General features: G+C 43.7%; 1 protein-coding gene across 2 annotated transcripts in view; it reads right to left on the reverse strand.

The window, feature by feature from the left end:
• Window positions 1-24,369, reverse strand: part of pacs1 (phosphofurin acidic cluster sorting protein 1) — a 106,599-nt gene that overhangs the window by 17,816 nt on the left and 64,414 nt on the right. For both annotated transcript variants that reach the window (XM_080792654.1, XM_080792655.1), the window contains 8 exons: window positions 12,873-12,932; window positions 12,426-12,586; window positions 11,283-11,376; window positions 5,489-5,578; window positions 4,893-5,014; window positions 2,941-3,076; window positions 2,132-2,236; window positions 1,594-1,700 (listed from right to left, as the gene is read on the reverse strand). In XM_080792654.1, coding sequence (XP_080648780.1) covers window positions 1,594-1,700; window positions 2,132-2,236; window positions 2,941-3,076; window positions 4,893-5,014; window positions 5,489-5,578; window positions 11,283-11,376; window positions 12,426-12,586; window positions 12,873-12,932 — 875 coding nt within the window. The remainder of the gene's footprint in view (window positions 1-1,593; window positions 1,701-2,131; window positions 2,237-2,940; window positions 3,077-4,892; window positions 5,015-5,488; window positions 5,579-11,282; window positions 11,377-12,425; window positions 12,587-12,872; window positions 12,933-24,369) is intronic.

The following is a 24,369-nucleotide window of genomic DNA, read 5'->3' on the forward strand; positions in this document are numbered from 1 at the left end:
GTGCAAGGACTTGTGTTGATTGACACAGCCGACAACGGAGCAGATTGCTTTTTCTCTAGAAGCCATTATTATTATTATTATACTGAAACAAAGTCGCGGTCAGAATGAGGAAGAAGAGAGGAGAGCATCAGGTGGAGGAGAGGAGGGGGGCGGGTAGTAGAATTGGTAGGCAGGGAGCAGAGGAGAGGGGGCGGGGTTTAGCTTTACATTACGTAGGCCTCCGCCGTCCAAGCCACGAGTCATATTTGCATAATTATTCACAAAAGTCCAGACAGCGGAGAATACACTGAATGTTCAAATTTGTTTTTTTTTTGGTGAAATTGATGTCAAGAAAAGCCAAAGAACACAAAATATCTACAAAAATGTGTTTTAAATGTCACAATCCCTTTAAAGCTGTTATGCAAAGTAGTGGCTATTTGAATTTGGCACGGTACTTTACACAGTGTGAAAATAGGGGGAGGTGGGCGCCAGTAAACCTAGACCACTGGGTACTTGGTGGTGACTTCAAGACAGTAGAAAGTAATGTGTGATGTTATGTTACAGAAGCGTTTATTTTACAATGGTCTCAATCATTCAGAAAGTGTTTATTTATATGCTTGTCTATACTTTGCTCCATTTACTTCAATATTCCACCGCAGTCAATGTCTGCTTCAATTTGGTACTCTGCCACCCATTGTGACGAATCTGCCAGCTGGAATTGCAGACAGTCTTCACGTTCAGAAACGTATTTGTGCTCTTTGGATAGCTCTATAAAATTACAGTGTACAAATCGAAAAGCAACACAGCAGACAACAATGTGTTATATGTCTTCTTTTCGTTTCCAGAAGTGATTATTTTACAAGGGTCTCAATCGTTCAGAAATAGATAGTTTGTTTATGTGCTTGTCCACTCGGCTCCATTCACTCCAATGCATTCCCAGCAGATTTGACACAGTGACGAATGTACCGGCTTGAATTGCAAGGTAGAGAAAATGACTTTGTCGTCTTTTCCCTTTAGATGACTCAATAAAATTACATGGTTCGCAAGTTGAAAAACACCCACTCGGAAAACAACCTGTCATATGTCTTCTTGTATATTCCTGGACCGATTATATGACAAAGGTCGCTATCGTTCATAAATAATGTTTGTTTACAAGATGTCCAGCGGGCTCCCATCCACTCCCATGTATTCATCGAACTTCCGATGCGAGTTTTGGCACATGGGGGCGTGGGGGGGTGTCATGGCGCAGCCCTGGCGTCCAGTCACGTGACACCATGACATTGGCGTCTTTTCCTTCTCTAAGATTTCTTGGTTTACGGCCCAACTGTCTATTTTCTCAGAATCTACGGCGCTCTCCATGGTTTTGATCAGAACGGCAATGTTCTGTCCTAATTTTTAGTTTGTTTGGAATATTAACGCTTCTAGACAGAGATTAGACTTATTAGCGTGAGGTAGTAATGGGACATTACACCTCCCGGTGTTGGGGGTAAATGAAAGGCGGGGCTTTTCAGAGTAAAATCTGCCTCATCTGCTGGGCACTCTAGCGCCTTTATTTAGAAAAATTCCAGGGCATAAAAAGTGTTAAAAATAAGTGTGTGTAATGCAAGCACTCACAACTTCTGGATGCGTGTGAGAATAGCAGACAGCACCGCTTGAATCTCTGCCCCGGAGCATGTGCACACCACCGGATGTCTCTGAGCCTGGAGCTGTTCTGCCACGTACTGCATCACACACACGTACACACACACGCACGCAAAGACACGTAATCAATCACTAAACATAACACACATCTATGGAAGGTATGCGCATGCATAAAGTCAATGGCAAATGGAGTGGTAAAGTGAGTTTAATGCAATTAAATAGAACTTTTCTGTGTGGATGTATGTGCCGTCAAGGCCAGAAAGTAGTTTTTTGCCACTCAGTCAGTAGGCGTTTGCGCCTAACTTCCGGGTATGATGATGATGTCACGCACATACCCTCTAAAATCAAAACCTCTTATGTCCATATTTAAACTTTTTGTGTTTCTTCATAATTTGACGCCCTACTGCTTGATCATACTACAGCAGTGGTTTTTCAACCAGTGGTGCAAAAACAACTTGTATGTACTGTACATAAACCGTGAGCGCGCACACACACACACACACACGTTTACCTGTCCCTGCCAGTCGGTTCCATTCACCAGGATGAGACTCTCTGGCAGCGCAGACTCAGACAGCAAGATCTGGTTTAGTTGATCGTACACAGCCTTTCTCAACACCTGCATGCATGCATGCATGCATGCATGCGCACACACACACACACACACACACACACACACACACACACACACACACACACACACACACACACACACACACACACACACACACACACACACACACACACACACACACACACACACACACACACACACACACACACACACACACACACACACACACACACAATAAATACACACAGTACAGAACAAACTACCACCTTGCAGACTGTGACACAGATAATTTTCAGATGACCCGTCACAGCATCCATAATTAATTTATCCCCCAGTCATACATTCCCCTCCGCATTCTTTACTTACAGAGCACAGAGAGAGAGAGAGAGAGAGAGAGAGAGGGGGAGAGAGAGTGAGAGGTGGAAGACAAGGCAGTGTTTTAATGAGCTCTCAGTGGTCTAATGAGCTGTGTGGGGAAGGCTGTGATGTCTTCTTTCCGTTAAGCTCACATATAATGGATGAAAAGTGACAACTGTGAATAAAGGATTTTAAAGGAAGAGAGAAATGCATGTTTTGGAAGTGGGTTGTGCATTCAAATGCTGGACTGTACGTGTGATCTGTACCTCAAACAGTTGATGTTGAGTTTCCCAAGTTTGTGCATCTGCTATTTTTTGTGTCCAATAATTTCAAATTAAAAATGTTTGTGTGCGTGCGTGCGTGCGTGCGTTCGTGCATGTGTGTGTGCGTACCGGCGTGCTGTGTCCCAGCTCCGGGGACCTCTCCGAGTCGGAGCTGTTAGTCCTCTCGCTCAGCGGTTTGGACAGCTGTCTCTCCTTCATGGGGGTGCTGCCATGCTTCTGTCGGGGGGTGTGGCTTCCATCCAACCTGTGTGTCAGTGTGTGTGTGTGTGTGTGTGTGTGTGTGTGTGTGTGTGTGTGTGTGTGTGTGTGTGTGTGTGTGTGGTGGGAGTCATAGGTTAGTGGTTCATTTTTCCCTCAACCAAACAAAACCCAACACCTATACCTGTCTAAATTGTTCTCAGCTGGTAACCCTATATTGTTTGTGATGCCTGATACTTATACTTAGATTGCCAGCACATAAAATGGCAGATCTACAAGCTCACTATAGGTCGCGATGCAACGCTTTAATTGTGAGCTTGTAGATCGGGCTATCTTCGGCCGGCGCGCTAAGCGGCATGCAACCAAGAATGAAAACACTTTCTCTGCTGGACCTCATCATTCAGTGTGTCGAAAATAATAAAGCCGCTTTCATGTAAAGATAGAAATGCTTTATCACAGTGGTTTTCAACCAGTGGTCCTTGAAGGGGTTCCAGGTGGTCCCCAGCTAAATGATGGAGAGTTGGTAACCAAATGGACACCCATTTTGACCTGAGATCAGATTCTAAAAATCGCCTGACAGTCTTCTGAAAAAGCTATGTTACATGTCAGTCGTTCTTCGATTTTTCAAAAATAGCAGACCTACAAGCTCATAGCGCGCCACCGAGTGGCCTCTTTTATGTTTTATTGTACCCTGTATGATGATTTGAGGGTTCCACTGTTTGAGGCAATGCAACAAAGAAATCCTGATCTATTCTGGGAAGATGATGGTCAGAAGTTAAGTTAGACTGGTTATTTCATAATGAAGTATTTAGGACAGCCCAGTTTGTTTCTAGAGCCTGGAGTAGAAGACAATCCCAGCTCTTCAAGTAGGTACATGTGTCTCCTGTTACAGGCCTAATGGTGTATTTTATTTTATGGTATTTTATGTTGTACGGTATATTATGTAATCTGCCTTGTAAGGATCTGGAGTGCATTAGTCAGTTTGGTATTCACTTGATCATTGTTTGCAAACCGTCGGTTTATTGTCATTGTTTATGTAAACTGTAAAAAGTGTCCTGTAAGTCCATATGGGCTGGGCTTCTTCGGAAGCATGACACTTAAATAAAGAATCAATCATGTACCAACGTCAGCATGGAAATGTGCACATATTCCTTAGTTTTGGATCTGAGAGGCTAAATCTCATCAAATATAGAATACATAATGGGCCTTGATATGAAAAGGGTTGAAAACCACTGCTTTATCAACATAACATCTCCACCTGATCAACACAGTGTACATTCATTTTAGTGCAACATCTTCAGCAGTATCAAAGCAGTTACCTCTTGTTGCCACTTGGGGCCACCAGCGTATGGTATATACGCAAAAAGTGAACATTGTCCATCTCTATGCTCCTCAGGGTATTGGCATTTGTCAAATATATGCATAGTAAAGAGCAGGGGTTTTCAATCCTTTTAATTTCAAGGCTCATTATTTATTTGGCATTTGAGCCACGGGCCACCATTTGATGACATTTAGCCTCTTAGAGTCAGACCCAAAACGAAAGAATATTTTGTCGTCGTTGGATAAGATTTTGTCTACAATTCCATGCTTTTGGCAAACGTCAAAATAACAATTCTTCTACATTCTCTAATTGTGTAGACTTCCTGTAAATTAAGTAATGCAGATGTTTAACAATCATTTAACTCTTGTGACCGTGAAATGAAACCAAATGATTTCGTTTCAAAGTTCTAATAAGGGTCCATTTTGTTACCAACTCTCCGTCATTTAGCTGGGGACCACCTGGAACCTCCTCGAGGACCACTGGTTGAAAACCACTGGTATAGTGTCTGTCAGTTTGATGTTGTCTGGGTGTCCATCGTTACCTGGGAGAAGGCAGGGTCTGGCCCTCACTCCTGCTGCTCTTCATGGGCGTACGGGGTTTCTCAGCCACCGACACGGTGATGCAGGGGCCCACCTCGGCGCACAGCTCTTGGTCTGTGAGCTCCTAGACACGCACACAGTGACAGATTGTTAGTGTCATCTTGGGGGGACTCTAGCCAATTCTATTCCCACACATTCCATCTCTCTCTCCCACCCTCCTCTCTCTCTCGTGCTCTCTCTCCCCCTCCCTCTTGCTCTCTCTCTCCATGCCTCCTCTCTCTCGTGCTCTCTCCCCCCCTCCCTCTTGCTTTCTCTCTCCATGCCTCCTCTCTCTCGTGCTCTCTCTCCCCCTCCCTCTTGCTGTCTCTCCATGCCTACTCTCTCTCGTGCATTTTGTTTTAAAATGGTAATCTTGGTAGTGTAGCCTAGGGCGATAATTCTCATGTTATTTTAACAGGCCTAAAAACACATCTTGCAGGAAAAGAGACAATGAGAGAGCTTTATAACCACACACACACACACACACACACACACACACACACACACACACACACACACACACACACACACACACACACACACACACACACACACACACCATTATGTCCGTCTCGGACGCAGACAGGGCTTCTTCTAGGTTGCGGCTACGGGAGGTCTTCATCTTCTCCAGGGGAGGCTGCTCCCCCTGCTGGAGGGGAGAAAATGAATAAAGTCCTTAATTATCAATCACAATTAAAAAAGCACTTCAGTAGTAATATCTACTGGAGTGACGTTGAACGGTGTGGTTGAACCTGGAGGTGTACAGTGAGCTGCTGGCCATGGATACAGTAACCACTGAGAGCGAGCCCTTCCAACTAGGGATTTCACTTCTAGTGATTGACTAGTTGTTTAACTAGGCCTACCTATTATCGCATTTTGGGTGGGAACCCCTTTTGGTGTTAACATGATGTTATGCTTTAGCTATTGAAAAATAGCAGATCTACAAGCTCATATCAGATCTACAAGCTCCTAGGCCTACAAAAACGCCTAGGAAGGCATAGTTATCAACTAGTCAACGATTACCAACAAGGTCGACTAGTGGATTTACTAGTCGACTAGTTGAATAGTCGACTAGACTAGTTGCTTAAAGCCCTACTTCCAACTCTGTGTTGTCTTGCAAGTTGCTACCAGATTCGGAACATCACTAAAATGAAATCATTTCTGTCATAATTATGCAGACCAGGAAACCGCCATACATGCTTTCATATCCTCACGACTTGATTACTGTGACTCACTATTCAGGTATGAGCATAAAAAAAATAACATATCTCGCCTCCAGATGCTGCAGAACTCTGCGGCTCGCCTACTCACTAACACCAGGAAACGTGTGCATATTATATCACACCCATTCCGGCTACCCTTCACTGGCTCCCTGTGAGCTATACAGAATTGATTTTAATATCTTATTGATTACTTTTAAAGCCCTACATGGACTAGCTCCCAGTTATACAACAGACTTGCTGGAACATAAGCCTGTGCTCAACCTCAGATCCTTGGATAGGGCCCTTCTTGGATCCTCCCTCAGCTCGCCTCGTTACTCGAGGGGACCGGACCTTTGGGTCCCGGACCTCTGCTCTGGAACTCCCTGCCCTTGGCTCTTATAGGCTAGCAGAGTCAGTCTTCTTTAAAAAAAAAAAAAAAAGCTTTTAAAAACACATGGGTATGTCAAGTGTTTTTCCTAATATTGTTTTTGATATTTTTCCATGTTTTATTGTTTCCGATGTCTTGATGTTTTGTTGTTTTTGATGTATTTTATGATTGTAACTACAGTATATGTTTTGAAATGTGCACTGCTATATAAATAACATTCATTAATTCAAAAAAATAAAAATAATTCCTTAGCAGAGAAGGCAGTCCAGTCCATCTACCATCTCTATATACTGGCCATGCTTTAGCTCAGTGGTTCCCAAAAATGTTCATGTCAAGGACCCCCAAATTGACCCTAATTAGCCCATGGGACCCCCATTTGAAGAGATGATGCCAGGCACCCCCATAAGAGAAGATCTTTACGGCTCTAGCAGTGATTCTCAACCAGTTTAATTTCAAGGACCCTCAGTTTGACATGCATTAGTCTATGGAACCCCATTTAATGACATTTCTATCTCTGAGACCAAATCAATGTTAATTTAACTCTGAGAGTGTACAAATGGAACCAAATGGACCCTACAAATGGAACCACAGAGATTAAATCACTGTTAATTAAATCTCTGAGTTACAGACCCATAAGGGTCCATTTGGTTCAAAACTATAATTTAGCTGGGGACCCCCTGGAACTCCCTCACGGACCCCTGGGGGTCCCCGGACCCCATTTGAGAACCACTGCTTTAGCTGACACAGCTCTGGCTAATTTGCTGCTACCCAAAAATACTGTGCTTATCTGCTTTGGAGCTTCTCATATTGCACTGGAGAAATGAGACCCGATCACAATGCGGACAGCACACGCACATAAATGCACCTTTTATCTAGGGGCAAGAAGATACAGCAGGATTGGTTTGTCATTCACATACGAATCATATTTTAAGGCAATTTATAAACACAGTCCTAGAAATCCAAAGTTAAATACGTATCACCAAGTGTGTGTGTGTGTGTGTGTGTGTGTGTGTGTGTGTGCGTGTGTGTGTGTGTGTGTGTGTGTGTGTGTGTGTGCGCACACAATCATGTAGCCTTTTGGAATAGAACCCGTTTAATTGGAATGTTCATTCGGTATTTAAACGGTGAGTTATTTCAGTCGGGTTCTCCCCCCGAGGCAATATAGAGAAAGGCGCTATAGAGAATGTTAAGGTTTTTTGTGGAAATTGTGCTGACCTGTCGATGGTGTGTTGTGTCGTGTATAGTTGTGTGAAGTCTATTATCCCTACAGGGCTTCATCAGCTTTATACTGTACTAGCTGTTAAAAGCATTGTACACATACAGTAGCCAGTACATTATACCGGGTGCTCATAAATCCTGCAGGAACCAGTGAAGCACATTTTAGCCATTAAACTCTCCAAGGGTCAACCGCATTTGGAAGATTTCTTCTTCTTTTAATGTTTATTATAAAGCTATAGAATAGTTGAGAAAGTCTGAGACAAGCTAGAGAGAGAATTCCATGCAGCAAAGGCCTGGAGTCAACCCAGAGGATCAATATTATTTAGTAGCCATTTATTTAACCAACAATTATAAGCGTTAATCGATTGTGTTCCGACTAGGATAAATGGAACTAACATAGTAATTTAAAAAAGCAATACCATGATATTTATTTTACGTAAAGTTTTTTGGAAAAATATCATTAGGGGCGCCGATGGCTTGGTGGTTAAAGCACAAATGCAGCCAGACAATGAGTCACGGGTTCGATTCCCGAGCCCGAGATCCTTTGCTGTGTGTCACTCCACATACTGGAGTGATGCATGCTGGGAGAGGATAGTTTTGGGGTGACAGGACACTTTCTAAAAGTATATGTTCAACTAAGGGCCGATTCATACTCCTATTTTAGAGCCGAATAAAAGTCGGTTCGGCGCTGTAGAGCCTACAATTTGACGTCATTTGAGGTTCGGGGGGGCGGGTACCGTCCTAAAGTCGGCTCTTCGGTGCTACTGAAAATTTCTGACGAGCCGAAATCATTTCGGCACTACAGCGCCGAAATGGGAGTATGAATCGGCCCTATGTCTGCAACCTGAAAAAAGCTAAATCCAATCCCAGCCAAGTGGGGGCCAGACTATTTATTTTCTTTGAACCGGTAGATTTGTCTGGTTTCCAGGCTACAAGGACCCCACTTTGAGATTGAGAACCAACGTCAGACCTATAGTCATAAGATCCCACAATGACCCGCATTGTTAATTCCATTGCCAATTATATATTAATCAACAGTCACTCAAAGGTTTACGATTCGAAATGTGTCGCCTTACGGCTCTCCTCAAGTGAGAAAAAGAGATTAAGATATTGTTATTGCTCGTCTGATTGAAAAGTCAATGCAGACATCTCTTATAGTGAAAACGATATTACGGTATATAAAACTTTCATTAGGGTTTAAAACGGATGGCGTGCGTTTTAGAGCTGTGCTGCCCACAGCCACATTACAGGGGCAGGATAGATGAGCACACAGCACTCCCTACTCACGTCTCCCCGTGGCTAATGGCTTAGGGTTGACGACAAGTACAGCATCTTGCAACGGGTCTGGTCCACAAGATTTGCTATACACCACCATGATACCCATGTACCTGTCTAAATACTTCCTTAATGTCAACAAAGTCCACACTCATAACACCAGAGGGAGTTCAACAAACCATGTGCAACCCAAACCCAACACAAACAAGGGACTAAAACTAAATTAATTTCGCTCATATGCCACCAAAATGTGGAACGCACAACCAATGTGAATCCCTTGACTCCTTCAAAACCGCTATCAAAGGGCACCTACGGACGGCTGAAATTAGACACTGGCCTCCATAAATAAAGTCTGAGTCCCCCACCCCCTTCTCTGTTTTTCCCTTTTTACTTCCTTAATTTATATGATGATTTCCCCTTTTTTTTTATAGAAATATTTGTATGTCTCTAAATGTTCTGGTGAATTTAAAATGGTGGCCCCTGTTGTAAACAAGTGCAATCATGGTGTCGTCCACAGTAACAGTTTTTGTGTTGACTTGTGGTTTCGTTTGAAATGTACCCATTCTGCATATACTGTTAAATACAATTTTTAATGTGTCTCTGATCATTACAGTCTGCCTATCTTTCTCTCCCTTTCCCTCGCTCTACAATTTAGGCCATCGTTTCTCAAATTTCAATTTCAAGTCAAGGATCCCTAAATTGATACTGTATGTAATTTGGCTGCGGAACGGAACAATGGAACCATTTGTACACTCTCCGAGTTACAGACCCATAAGGGTCCATTTGGTTTCTAACCATCATTTAGCTGGGGACCCTCTGGAACTCCCTCAAGGACCCCACTTTGAGAACCAATGACATACAGTACATAGAGTGGCGTCTCTCCCCAACACGACGACGCACCTGCCTCGAGGTCAGGTGTTCCCATTGCAGCAACCATCGCAGTCTGATTCAACACCCCTTGATCACCATTCACCACCATGTGCAGCTGTGTAAGCTACCCTTATCATCAACATTGAACATAGGCCGCAGACTGTACGCACAAACGTACATGCTCCTAGCAGTTCGGGATGGCGTGGGCAATGGGCATGACGTGTGCACAAATGGACTGCGACAGACCCATGCCCGCTGTGACACCATGTGTTTTTACACGGGGATAAAATACAAAAGAAAGCAAAAGAAGCACTGCGGAAAAGTCTTGCCGAACAGAAATGTGATGAATGCGTCTGTGAACGCTCAACATTAAAAGACAAAGTCGATACAGTGGCCTATATTATGCAACATTACAACAAGGCATTTTCAAAGCTAGAGTGGACACGGCGACAGAGAGATGCAGCTGGCCATTAATTGATTAAATAATTAACACATTGAACACAAGCAAAGATTGATCCCAGGATATAATTAAATGCAATGATGCAATGGAGGACAGACAGACGTGGTCCGACTGGCACATCTGACCACATCCTGACTGCGCTGCAACATTACAACCATTTAAATTTTAATTAATTAAAACAAAAATTCTGTTCTTTTTTTCACCTAAACATCATCATTGATGTTCATTGTTTAGTCTTGCAATGCCATTAGTATGGCATATAAATAACCCCCCCCCCAGAGGCAGAACTTCAAAATCTCTGGACTCTGTGCAATTTTATGTTTATTTTTACATTTAACCTTTGACCTTTAACCCTGTAAAAAAGTAAGTAAAATGCCTGTAATATATTTTTTCAGTTTGTAAAAAAAAATATTTTGTCAACCAACAGAAATTAACATACTACTATATACCCCAACATAAGTAAAACAAACTTTTCATTGTCTTTCCTTTTCTATCTACTGTAATTATTTAGTTGCCAATTTACCTCCATCACTGACTGCCCCTACTGTTGTTCTTGGGGAACGTGTGCAAAACCATACTGTATGTCTCCTCCTGCGATACGTGCATGGATGGATGGATGGATGTGTGCATGGATGGATGGATGGATGGATGGATGTGTGCATGGATGGATGGATGTGTGCATGGATGGATGGATGGATGGATGGATGGATGGATGTGTGCATGGGTGGATGGATGGATGGATGTGTGCATGGATGGATGGATGGATGGATGGATGGAGTCACCAGCCACTTCTTTTCAACTGACAATGACAGTTTCACCATGCAGCGGGAGGTTGTGATGTGATGCGTGTGGGGTTATTTATCCCAAAGCGTCTCCCTGCTGAACCGACACAACATCATGTGTGTGTGTGTGTGGGGATGGATGTTTTCATGTGACTCACCGGGCTGAAGGTGTCTCGACCCAGACTGCCTTTACTGTTCAGGCTTCCGATCTCCGTCTGGGAACTGGACTGGGACATTCCCTCAAAGAAAGGCCTGCGCACACACACACGCACGCACACACACACACACACACGGGCACACATTCCTAGATCAGGTTGAGAACTTGAGATTAAACTAAAGCGTAGGCTAATTTAAATGTAGCCTTAAGCAAGCAAGCCACTTTGTGGATGTAAGTCCACTCCAAGTGTGTTACAATCACTTAGTTTGACTCTAGATCTGGCTGAGATGAAACTAAAGTGTAGTAGGGTAGGCTACATGTCAAATAAAGCCCCACAGCAACGACTCACTTTCCCCAGCAGAGTGGGCATTGCTTTACTTTACTTTATTCGTTTAAAGTGCATATTAATGGACATTACGTAAATGCTATGTAAATACACCAGATTTAGCAAAAATGCTCATTTTCATCCGCAGTCCCCACATTAAAACAAAAACACAAAACAAGCAAAAAGTACCTTACATTAGGAAACAAAGCATTAAAAACATACATACACAAGGAAAGTACAAAGATGTAAAGTGCATCTATGTAATTTAGCAGCGGCGATACAGATTAGTAACTAAAGTAACTTACTTAAGGTACAGTATTGCTAGGTACAGTATTGCTCTCAAATAATACAGGATTCAAGCGAATACAGGATATGCTGTCAGACTACAGGTTTGGTTGTTGAGTAACCATTTTTGCATTGCAACTCTCATTCCCACCAGCAGAGGGGGCATTGTATAGGCATAATTTGGCAACCAGTTCTGTCAGCTTTGTCTATCCAAGAGGTGCCTGACCTTGTCTCGTGTCCTTTATTACCCGTGTGTGTATGTGTGTGTGCGTGTACGTGAATGCTGTTAACGATCAACTAATTTGCATCTTGGAAGATGAAACCGCCCCCCTGATTTGTCTTCATGCTGCTCAAGAGACAGATTCTACACCCTCTCGATTGAAATATTAAAATGTATTTATTGTTTTTAAGGATTGTATAGGATAGGGATAGGCTAAAGAATTAGCACAGTGCTTCAGCCTATGCCTCTTTCGGTCAGTGAATTTGTATGTGATTTGGATGGATATTTCTGATAATAATGGTCTTGTTCAGTACCTCAGTTTGGGTTTGGGCGTGCTGAGGATGCTGTCGGTCTCCTCCATCTCCGGGCCGCTGTCGCTGGGGTTGTACATCTCCAGACTGTCATAGAGCTCGTCCAGGTCCTCCTCCACCTCCTGGATCTGCTCCCTGGACACATGCTCCAGACCGAAGCCCACCTGGTACACCGCACGCAAGCACACGCACACGCGCACACACACACACACCACACACACACACACACACACACACACACCCGCACAAACACACAGGTACAGAAGATCATTGTGTTTTCCTTGTATATACCAGGTCTAACTTACTTCCCGAAGGCGCTACTTTTTAGAGCATTTAGATGTTGGGTGACGTGCGTGCGCGCATGTGTGTGTGTGTGTGTGTGTGTGTGTGTGTGGTGTGTGTGTGTGTGAGAGAGAGTGAGAGAGTGAGGCGCGAGAAGGTGGTGCCTACCTCATCAGACACTTTGAACCTTTTCAGCAAGGCGACAAACTTCTGCTTGATGTTGGGTTGCTGAAGGGGTAGAACAGGACAGAATAACTTAGCAGATAGCATGAGAAACTCTGGGAATATATATATATAGTATATCTTATCGTCGACGATGTCACTCAGAAGTCAGAAGAAGCCTCGTATCTCTGTTTTTACTTTGTGGGGTTTTTTTCTCGTAAATTATTTATAATACTATACTACTACAGCGAAACACGAAAGCATCAAAAGTAGCAGATCTGCAAGCTGCTACTGCTGCCATCTTGGAATTGAAGCGCAGATTGAGGTGATCATACAGAACATCAATGTTTTAGGAGCTTAATAAAATAAAACATCACGGAACTGTAACGGCGCTTGTGATGAAAACAAAAGTATCTATTTGACTTGATGTATCTATTTAGCACAAAACAAAAAGAACAAAATAAAATGAAATGAAACAAAAATAAAATGATTCACAGGAGGCAGGCAGATACGTAGGGAAAAAAAAGAAAGTGCTGGGAGGAGGCAAGAAGCCGGAAGGGCTTATAAGAGGCCTCAAGTTGTGTACAAAACATTAAAGATGGAGTGCAGTGATTTTCTTTAACTTTTTCTGTTTTGCATGTGTCTATGGAGTTAACATCCTGCTACCCTAATAGACAGGGGTACATGAGCACCTGGCCGCTCATTCGTGCTCTATCTCCGACCAAGCCACACTTCCACCACACATCTCTCTATGCAAAATAAAACCTGCACACTCCCACAAAAGACATAGACTACATTGCATTCGCCAAAAATGTCTTCTTTACTGTTTAAATATTACTTTTCTGAAACACGCTATTCTTGCTCAACCTCAACAGCCTACGTCAGAATCGTCATGTTGGCGTCTACTACGCCAACTACGTTCACTTAATGGGGCCAGTCCTTCAGAGTGACACACGCGTTAGATGAACCACGCGACCGGGATGGTTTCTACCCCTCAATGTCGTGCCTACTCTACACTGCCATCCCAAGTCCCCGCCCCCTTTCACTGCTCCTCTCCTGTGTGTGACCTGTGAACTACTCTCTGACTGCACTGTGGCTTGATTTATATGTGCGAGGTGGAAATGTAATGCACATAAATTAATTATAGGTCCAGCAAGCAAATCATGATTGTCTGTTTGTGCTCAATAGGTCACCATCACATTCCGATTTTAGGTGTTATGTTTTGTATGACATTTATTTTGGCCAGTAGTTTCATATCTATCCTTTTTCCGACCAACACAGAACATGCTAACGGTGTTAGCGCGTTAGCATCCATCTTGCTTTTCATTTATATGTGCGAGGTGGAAATGTAATGCACATAAATTAATTATAGGTCCAGCAAGCAAATCATGATTGTCTGTTTGTGCTCAATAGGTCACCATCACATTCCGATTTTAGGTGTTGTGTTTTTTATGACATTTTGGCCAGTAGTTTCATATGTATCCTTTTTCCTTTGACCAACACAGACCATGCTAACGGTGTTAGCGCGTTAGCATCACACAGCTTACAGCGTCAGTGTTGCATGAATACTTTCAACCATGACAATGCCGACTACTTTTGCTACACACACTTCCCAAGGATTATGGAGATGTCTTTATTTTTTTTTTAAGGTTGAGAAATGAAATAATTATGGTCGTTTCTAATCTCAGCATTTCACAACAGAAAGACGTGGATGCCTTTCGCTGCACTGTTGCCAATTGCCATGTCTCATAGAAACAAGTAAATAGGTCTATAAAAATAATCCCAAAACAAGCGCATATAACAGGGGTCTGTAACCTATTTTAAATGAAGTGCCATGTTTTCATTTTCTAGATAGTGAGTCAGCCACAAGCTCACATCACAACAATAATCCATGTAATAATCACAATAACAATACTAATAATAATAATAATAATAATAACACTAAACTTCTTTGTAAACTCACTCATTTACAAACAAGCTCACATCAGAACAATAATGCATGTAATAATAATAACAATAATAATAATAATCATTATAAGAAAAACAACAATAACAACAGTACAGTACAGTAAAGACGTAAAGTACAGTACAGAGGACAACATTACAGTACAGTGCAATACTAAGGAGTGCAGTACAGTATCCTGCTACCCTAATAGACAGGGGTACATAAGCACAGTGGCCGTTTATCCAAGAGCTTTCTCCGACCGAACCACACTTTTACCACACATCTCTATATGCAAAATAAATTCGGCACACTCCCAGAATACATATAGGCTACATTTCATTGAAAGAAATGTCTTAATTACTCTATAAATATTGTTTTACATCACCACACGATCCCATGGGACAACTTTCTGTGACGTCAAAATCGTCATGTTTGCCAAACTCTCCACCAGCACAGAGCCTCCTCCCCCTTTCACTGCTCCTCTGTGCTGTGTGTGACCGACCCACTGTACTACTAAACGGACTCGCCCACTCTACAAACAACAACAACGTGAACAACAAAGTGAACAAACAAGACTCATGCTTGCCACCGCCAACAACTGGACTGGAATACATCATGCCACGACGAAAACGCTCCGCACTTTCTCAATACACGCCACACGCCAAACGTTTGCGAGCCAGTCACGCAAAAGAAACCAAAACAGGTCATCACAGCATGTTGCATGCGTGTGCTTCTCAGCTTCTCCAAACATTTGCCTGTGCGTGCTTCTGTGCGTGCTTAATCATTTGCACGCCCGTGCATCGTTTGTTCTTTCTGTGCTTTTCCCAAATCACATCGTGTGTGTGTGTGTGTGTGTGTAAACATTTGCCTGTGCGTGCTTAATCGCTTGCACGCCCGTGCATCGTTTGTTCTTTCAGTGCTTTTCCCAAATCACATCGTGTGTGTGTGTGTGTGGCGCGTCGCCCTCCAGCTGCAATTGCCAGTGTGCGCAGATTTGAACCCAAACTCACGCACTATCCATGCACATTATTAATACTCGCCTATATTTACTACATCGCCCTGTGTGTGTGTGTGTGTGTCGCGTCGCCCTCCAGCCGCAATTATTACTCGCCTATATAACGACACTTTCACCCAGTATGAAGCTAAATGTGGAAGCCGTGTGTGTCACACCAAAACTGCTGACCTATACAATCCTGTAACGCCGTGCATTCTGTGCTTGCGTGCGCATTTCCCAAATCACAGTGATTTATCCACACATCGCTCTGTGTGTGTGTGTGTGTGTGTGTGTGTGTGTGTGTGTGTGTGTGTGTGTGTTCTCGTATAACTTACCTTCTTAGGACCAAAAGTCCTAAAAGGAGCTTCCATATTAGGACCGTTGGACAAGTTAGGACCAAAATCATGGTCCTTATAAGGATTACCACTGCAACAGATACAGGGTGCCATTTTAGCATGCCTGGTGTTGAAATTGGGATGGTCCTAAAAAGTTGTCATTTTTACATTTGAGATCGCCCCCCTCTGACCAACCCATGTAATTACAGGTGTGTGTGTGTGTGTGTGTTTGTGTTCTCGTATTTGCTACCTACTTAGGACCTTTATGAGTAAAAAGAGCTTAGGCACTCAGGGAGGCACTGGGGAGGCACTGGGGAGACACTGGGGAGGCACTGGGGAGAAACTGCAGCCATTGGGGAGACACTGGGGAGACACTGGGGAGGCACTCAGGGGACACTCAGGGGGACACTGGGGAGCCACTGGGCAGACACTGCAGGGCAGACACTGGGGTGGCACTTGGGGAGGCACTGGGGAGGTACTGGACATTTCATATCACCCTTTTTTGGCAGCTTGGCATGGCATATATGATATGGGCATACAAGGTTTCTGCCCGACAGCAGCAATATGTTACACTCCGTTTAAATGTTTTTTTACTGCTCAGCAGAACAGATGACTTCAAATGGACGACGCTTAAAAGGCAAAATGTACACAAAATACAAACACATTGTTTTTATACAAATACAGTATGCTGCTGCCCTATATGCTCCTACATGAATAAGTCATGCACAAATAGTACATATACAGACTTATTGGATTCCATGTCAAATTGGTTTGTGTTGCTTTGATGCATTCTGGATCTGTTCATAGCCTCTGCAAATGGGATACCCAGGTCATCACTTCCTGTGTTCAAAAGTGTTCGAGAGAGTGAATTTGTCCTACTGAAAATGGCTCTAGATAACCTCCTAGATATTCACCCCCAACTTACTGAACAATATAAATATCAGATCCTACCATCTTCAAATTGGCCAGATTCAGCATGCAAGACCATATTCCACTGCTTGTGACCAACTTTTTATTTAATTTGTCTTTTAAAAGCTTTTCAGGGGAGGAGACATTACATTATTTATCTGAGCATGTACATACGAAATTACAATAACTTACAGGAGTAAATGTTTTTTTATTTTTAGAACACAAATTGTCCTTATGTGATTGTTTATGTACCCACATGGTTTGCCTACTGGCAACATTTTTTGTCTCTTCCTCCGATAGTGGCGGTTCTGTGGTTGCTAAGCAACCCAGTCCGCTTCTTAACCCCCCCACCTTACCCCCAGGATCGCACAGACTTTTTTGGAAAAGGGAAAAGGGAGACACATGATGTACATATGCATATTACACACTTATTTTTATCCATATTCCACTGCTCTCTGAGCACTTCAAGAACGATATGGCCTGCCAAGGCTGCTATTTCAGAGTGAAATTGTCACATTATTGAATTCCCCTATTATTCGCATTAGTAATGTTAAGGCCTTGGATGATTTTTTTCCCTTATCCATGTTCTGGTGGGAATGTTGCTGTGCTTAGAGGGCCCTAATGGAAAAAACATGTTGTAATGAGGATATCCTTAACTCTGTCCATAGTTCTTATGTTGATAATTGCCTTTAAAATTCCCCTTCATCTCACAAAGCCAAGTCCCTAATTGACAAAAATGAGACCCCTACTTGCTGATGGTGGGTTTGACATCAGATAATGAGCTAGCAATGACACAGCTGCAATAAACCATCTCTCACCAGATCCGAAAAGTGAACCGTGGCTATCAGAGAATGGAGGAGACCCCAAGGAGCTAACATTAGGCCTCGAACGGAACTGCTCTACTGACATACTGAGTTATAAGAACAAGTACATTATTTACCATCAGCCTACAATGAGGAACATTTTAAAAAAATAGTGTCAAGCCATTATGATCCTCTGGGCTGTATGACTCCTTTCACATCTCGTGCAAAGATCATAGTGCAGGATCTATGGAACCAGGAAAGAGGATGGGATAACTTCATTAAAACGTATAGCTTGTTGGAGAAATGGCACGCATGGGAAATAGGGTTGCAAAATCTCCCTGTCATTCACTTTGCTCATTATCTGTCCCCGGACCCTCTATCAATGCAGCCACTTCAGAATCCCACCTGCTTGTGCCTCGGTTCTGTAGCCTACCTTCATACTACAGACAAACATCACCACACCCATGTCAGTTCTCCAGTTAGAACTTTAAAATCTCACACTGCATATGTAACTCAGAGTGCACAAATAGGCCCTCCTCATTCCTACAATAGCAACATATAACAAATGCAGGTAAATGCAAGGTTATCAATTCTCCTGTATAATATACTGTATAGGTACATGACACTCAGACTGGTGTCCTGTGATCTGTCACAGGCCCCTGTTGCTAAATAATTAGCACTGTTTGCCTGGAGCCAAGTAGCTTCCAAAAATCACATTCCTACCTTTTGATACGTTCTTTCAGGGGTAGCATATAATGTGATCCTTTATAGTCAACCATAATAACGTCGTTGTGTTGAGGAATGCAGACTTATTTATTTATTTTACTCACTCACTGACACAGAGAAATGTGTTTCCTGCCACTAAATGAATGAAGTGGAACCTTACTGTCTTAGTGTATCACTCCGTCAGCTTTTTTTATTTAATTTTTTGTATTCGATGCAATTGTGAACAATAGCCAAGTAATACATAGTAAGATACATATCCATTGGCCAATCAAATGGTTCACTGCAGCTCAACAGTCAGTGTGAGGGGTGGTGATTGTTTACCCACGGGGCCGAGTCCCTGAGGGTGGCCTGGTCGCAACGAGATTCCCCCTGTCCGAAACGGACCAGAGACGGCTGAGATACGCCGGGGACCCCCGCGGACCCCCACCCGGGCACGAGACCCACGGGGCCGAGTCCCCGAGGGCGGCCCGGTCGCAACGAGATGCCCCCCGTTCAAAATGGACCAGAGACAGCTGAGATACGCTGGGGACCCCCGCGGACCCCCGCGGACCCCCACCCGGGCACGAGACCCACGGGGCAGAGTCCCCGAGGGCGGCCCGGTCGCAACGAGATGCTCCCCGTTCAAAACGGACCAGAGACAGCTGAGATACGCTGGGGACCCCCGCGGACCCCCGCGGACCCCCACCCGGGCACGAGACCCACGGGGCAGAGTCCCCGAGGGCGGCCCGGTCGCAACGAGATGCTTCCCGTTCAAAACGGACCAGAGACAGCTGAGATACGCTGGGGACCCCCGCGGACCCCCGCGGACCCCCACCCGGGCACGAGACCCACGGGGCAGAGTTAAATTTCAATAGCTGTCTCAGTAGAAATTTGTAAATGGCTTTTGGGAGGATCTGGTTGCTGGTCCTAAGAAGACCCATGGGGGAGGGTAACACATCAGTCCACACACACTCAACAGGTTGACTCTGCATCCAGCCCATACTACCCCGCCCACTCTGTTGAGTTGATTGCTTGGTGCTTTCAGCTGGTGGATTAGAGCCAGTCATTCTATCACATGCATCGACAACATGAAGGCTGCTTCATTTTACAAATCTGCGGAGGTTCTTGCAAGATTGCAGAGAAAAATGGAACAGGTAAGATTTTATTAGGATATCTTTCCTTTCACATGTCAACTAATGCTAACTGTGCAGTATTATTTTGCTTCCAAGAACTCTTCATGACTTCATATTTGACATATATTGCCACCTACTGAAATAAATGCAAAAGCAACAACAATAGTTCACAGCTACACATAGCCTACCTGAGAAAGCACAATTGGGACACACAACCACAGCTCAGACACATGCACATCTGGTCATCTCCTGTTCAGACACAACATACAGTACTCCATGTCAGTGAATTCTCATGTAACACAGGCTACACAGAACAGCTAACAGCTAGCTAACATGCTAACCGTTTTTTAAACAGTGAAATAAGAAATGTCATATCATGAAATACAAAAACGAGTGTTACTGAATAACTTTATGTAAACATGAGTGCATATTTGGCCACTTGTATGAAGCATAGATGTTTGTAATTAATTTGTTTGTGACTGAGCAAACAGGGGGTCCACAGCTAAATGAATAGTTAAGAACCAAATGGACCCTTATGGGTCTGTAACTCTGAGAGTGTACAAATGGAACCAAATGGACCCTCAGTTACATTAACATTGATCTTACAATATAAATTGGGGTCCCAGAGATAGAAATGCCATTAAATGGGGGTCCGTAGCTTAATGCATGTCAAACTGGGGGTCCTTGAAATTAAAATGGTTGAGAATCAATCCCTGCTAGAGCTGTAAAAATGTTCTCTTATGGGGGTCCCTGGCATATCTTTTATATGGGGGCCGCGGGCTAATAAGGGTCAATTGGGGGGTCCTTGACATGAAAAAGTTTGAGAACCACTGCTTTTCTTTTTTTCAAGAAAGTATGTTTAAGCACTGTTACTGTTAGTAATTATTGTCAATGAATAAAACTAGACTAAAATGTGAACAATAAAAAAAAAGTGTAAATAGCTGATCTACAAGCTCAAAACGCTCACGATGCATCAGTCTTGGCTCTAAAAGATTTGGGAGAAAAAGTCTTGATTTTTATTATTGTGCCACGGACAAGGCCAAGTCTTGCCACAGACACATCTGTCCACGTACGAATGTTGGTGAGCCCTGTCAACAGTTTGCGTTTGTTTTCTGTGCAGAGATCTGCATCTCCTGGAGGAGGGAGGAGTGGAGGAGGGAGCAAGCGGACCGACGGGCCGCCTGGCTCCGCCCCCCCTCGCCACCTACAGAACAGGTACACACACACACCTGTCCTTGTAGTAGTGCTGACCCGACGCCTCACAGCGCGAGGCGATGTGAGCTTTTAGATCTGTTCTATATGTATGTCAATTTTTCCCCTCAGAATAGGGAGGGACGCTAGTGAAAAATAAGTTCCTATCACACAAAGATTTAGTGGCCCCTGTAGTAACTCTCTAGAACCCCTGGATAAAGTTTTCTGTGTCCACATTTTTCTCAAAGTCCAGGGACTCTGAGGCGTCCTTGAGGGAGTTGGGGGGGTGATTGCACTATACATAAAATCTAAGTGAAACTTGTATAAGCTGTTTATCTTATAATCCTCCAGCATCCGACCTATAGCATAGATATGATTATGCAAGAGTAGAGTGACAGTACAGACCGCTGCTTTCTTGAACTAGGCTGAGGGTTGAGTTTTTTTATAACCTACCTCTAGACATTTCCTTAATTACCATATGTAATTGTATGCCTGTTGTAAGTCGCTCTGCATTAAGAGTGTCTGCTTTAATGCATATATTGTCAATTGTACAGGGAGCAGGGCTGCAGTGGCCGCTCATTTTCACAGATAACGTTATAACCTGTCTTAACAGAAAGGGTCCACTGAAGGGGTCCACGAGCCACAAGGGTGGTCCTAGGAGACGCAGTCCCAGCAAAGACAGGTAAGCATTAGTTTGCACTTTTTATAGTTGTTAATCCACTAGGCCTAGGGTCAGTGTTTTTAACATACCTCTACACATTTCCTTAATTACCATATGTAATTGTATGCCTGTTGTAAGTCGCTCTGCATTAAGAGTGTCTGCTTTAATGCATACGGCATATTGTCAATTGTACAGGGAGCAGGGCTGCAGTGGCCGCTCACGGTCTAGGTCATTGTCCAGGTCTAGTACTACGAGTGAGGAGAGAACCAGTGCCAAGAGCCGCCCACATAGCCTGACCCGCCGGCGCTCTCTAAGATGCAGCTCCAGCCCTGGAGACAGCAACCGGTACGTAGAGCCACACGATTATTATCGCTCAAATGTGTGAATCTGCGATTTTCACCGATAACGTTATAACCTGTCTTAACAGAAAGGGTCCACTGAAGGGGTCCACGAGCCACAAGGGTGGTCCTAGGAGATGCAGTCCCAGCAAAGACAGGTAAGCATCAGTTGGCAACTTCTATAGTTGTTATTCCACTAGGGCAGTGGGTTCTCAACTTTTTCAGGCCACGACCCCCAAAAGAATCATATTTCAACTGGGGACCCCCCACCCTGACAAGCACTTGGAATTGTAGGAGTTGGCGTTACATTTAGTTTGACTCAATCTTTTTTCACTTTCTGCCCCTAATATTTGACAATTTGTTCAATGTTTGAACAGAGATACTAAAAAGGTCTTAAAAGTCCTTCATTTGTCACTTTAGAAATGTGCAGATGACCCTGTATACACTTGTGCTGTATGTTTTTCTGTTTACTGTTGTGTGCTGTATGTTTTTCTGTTTACTGTTCAGTTAGAACACAATGTTAACATTAAGCTAAACTTCTGGGTACCCCCCCAAAATAATTTAGCCACAGGTTTAGAACCACTGCACTAGGGTTAGGGTTAGTGTTTTTAACCTACCTCTAGACATTTCCTTAATTAAGAGTGTCTGCTTTAATGCTTACATTGTCAATTGTACAGGGAGCAGGGCTGCCGTGGCCGCTCACGGTCTAGGTCAATGTCCTGGTTTAGGGGACTGAGCGAGGAGAGAACCAGTGCCCACATAGCCGGAGCCGCAGCCCTGGAGACAGCTACCGGTACGGGTAGCCGCCCACATAGTTGGAGCCGCAGCCCTGGAGACAGCTACCGGTACGGGTACGTAGAGCCATACGATTATTATCGCTCAAATGTGTGAATCTGCGATTTTCCTACACGATAACCTACCATTTCTGTAAAGTGCACAGAGCCTTTGGGGGCGGGGTGATTGCGCTATACATCAAATGTAAGCCATGAATTTGTTTCACCGATACTGTCTGTATGCCTGTTGTAAGTCGCTCTGCATTAAGAGTGTCTGCTTTAATGCCTATATTGTCAATTGTACAGGGAGCAGGGCTGCAGTGGCCGCTCACGGTCTAGGTCATTGTCCAGGTCTAGTACTCCGAGTGAGGAGAGAACCAGTGCCAAGAGCCGCCCACGTTCCTGGTCTAGGACTCGCAGCAGAGGACGCAGCGTAGCGCACAAGGTACTGAATGCTTGACCTCAGTTACCGTCAATCACATGGATTCTTGGTCGCCGCGATTGATTTCAGTCTTTGGATCTCATAGAATTCAAGATGTCCATGACATCATATTGACATCAGTGTTGTAACATACAGAGGGACGGACGGACGGACGAGATTTAAAAGTTTTGATAGTAATTTGCGACCTACAGTTGCAATAAGCCTCTTATTATTACGTTTGTGTGGCATGTACACAGTCATTATTTGCATTTGACTCAGAAATCGTTCATGGCCGATAGGGAAAATAAGTGAGTTTTTTTCTGTAACATATAAAAAGGACTTTTTAAGGGATAGTTCCGATTTCTTGAAGTGTGGTTGTGCGAGTTACTTATCTATACTATAAGCTTTGCTCGTCCGCAGTAGTAGTTAGTAGGTAGTCAGTAGTTATACAGCAGCAGAGGTCAAAATTAATAAACACACAAACGTGTACGTGTGTATATGCTATTTTTCAGCTCTGTGTACACATGGGGAACTTTTGTAAACATTGACTCTCTGATCCGAGAGTTAACGCCGTCCAACTCATGCTGGATCGAGCAATCAGTCCTCTGCAGTGTTTTCACGTCAAGCTATAGTACCCCCTAGTACCGGTTTGAACCCCAGGAGAACAGGTAGTAAAAATGTACCAAGTACAAATGGAAAAGCAATACAATGGAGTAGAGTAAAGCTGGTACTGTGTAATGGAAAAAGCGCCTGTCACTTGGTATATTTTTGTCGGACGGGCAAGTTTAGTAAGAGATGTTATTACGTTTCGGCTTCCACTGAAGATCAGCTGGGAAACAACACGTTGACAGCTGTCAGATGATGCTTCTGAGGAAGGCTTCAGTGGATGTAATGGCATCTCTTACTGAACTTGCTTGTCCAACAAAAAAACAATAAATCAGACTCCATCCCTGTCCAGTTGCCTGCCTCTCCAAACTGGCGGTGCACCTTATACTGTCGTTAGTAAGTACATTGACTATGGATGAGCTTCATCTACATCCCCACTTCAAAAGATCCGAAAGATTTTTTAAAGTTGTTAAGGTTTCTGCTTCTTTAATTATGTAACTGCTGTAACAAACATATGTGTTTCTTTTGTAGGTGGACGAAGACATAGTGGAGGACTCTGAAAGTAGCTGCAATAACAGTGACTACAGTTACAAGCCAAGGGCGTCGGAGGAATCTTCTAGTGAAGCAGAGTCAGAACCAACTCTTGAAAAAAAAAGTGACTTCAATGGCGGTAACAAGCAGGCTAGGAA

Source organism: Protomyctophum bolini (assembly GCF_963924005.1).
Source record: "Protomyctophum bolini genome assembly, chromosome: 20".
NCBI lineage: Eukaryota > Metazoa > Chordata > Actinopteri > Myctophiformes > Myctophidae > Protomyctophum > Protomyctophum bolini.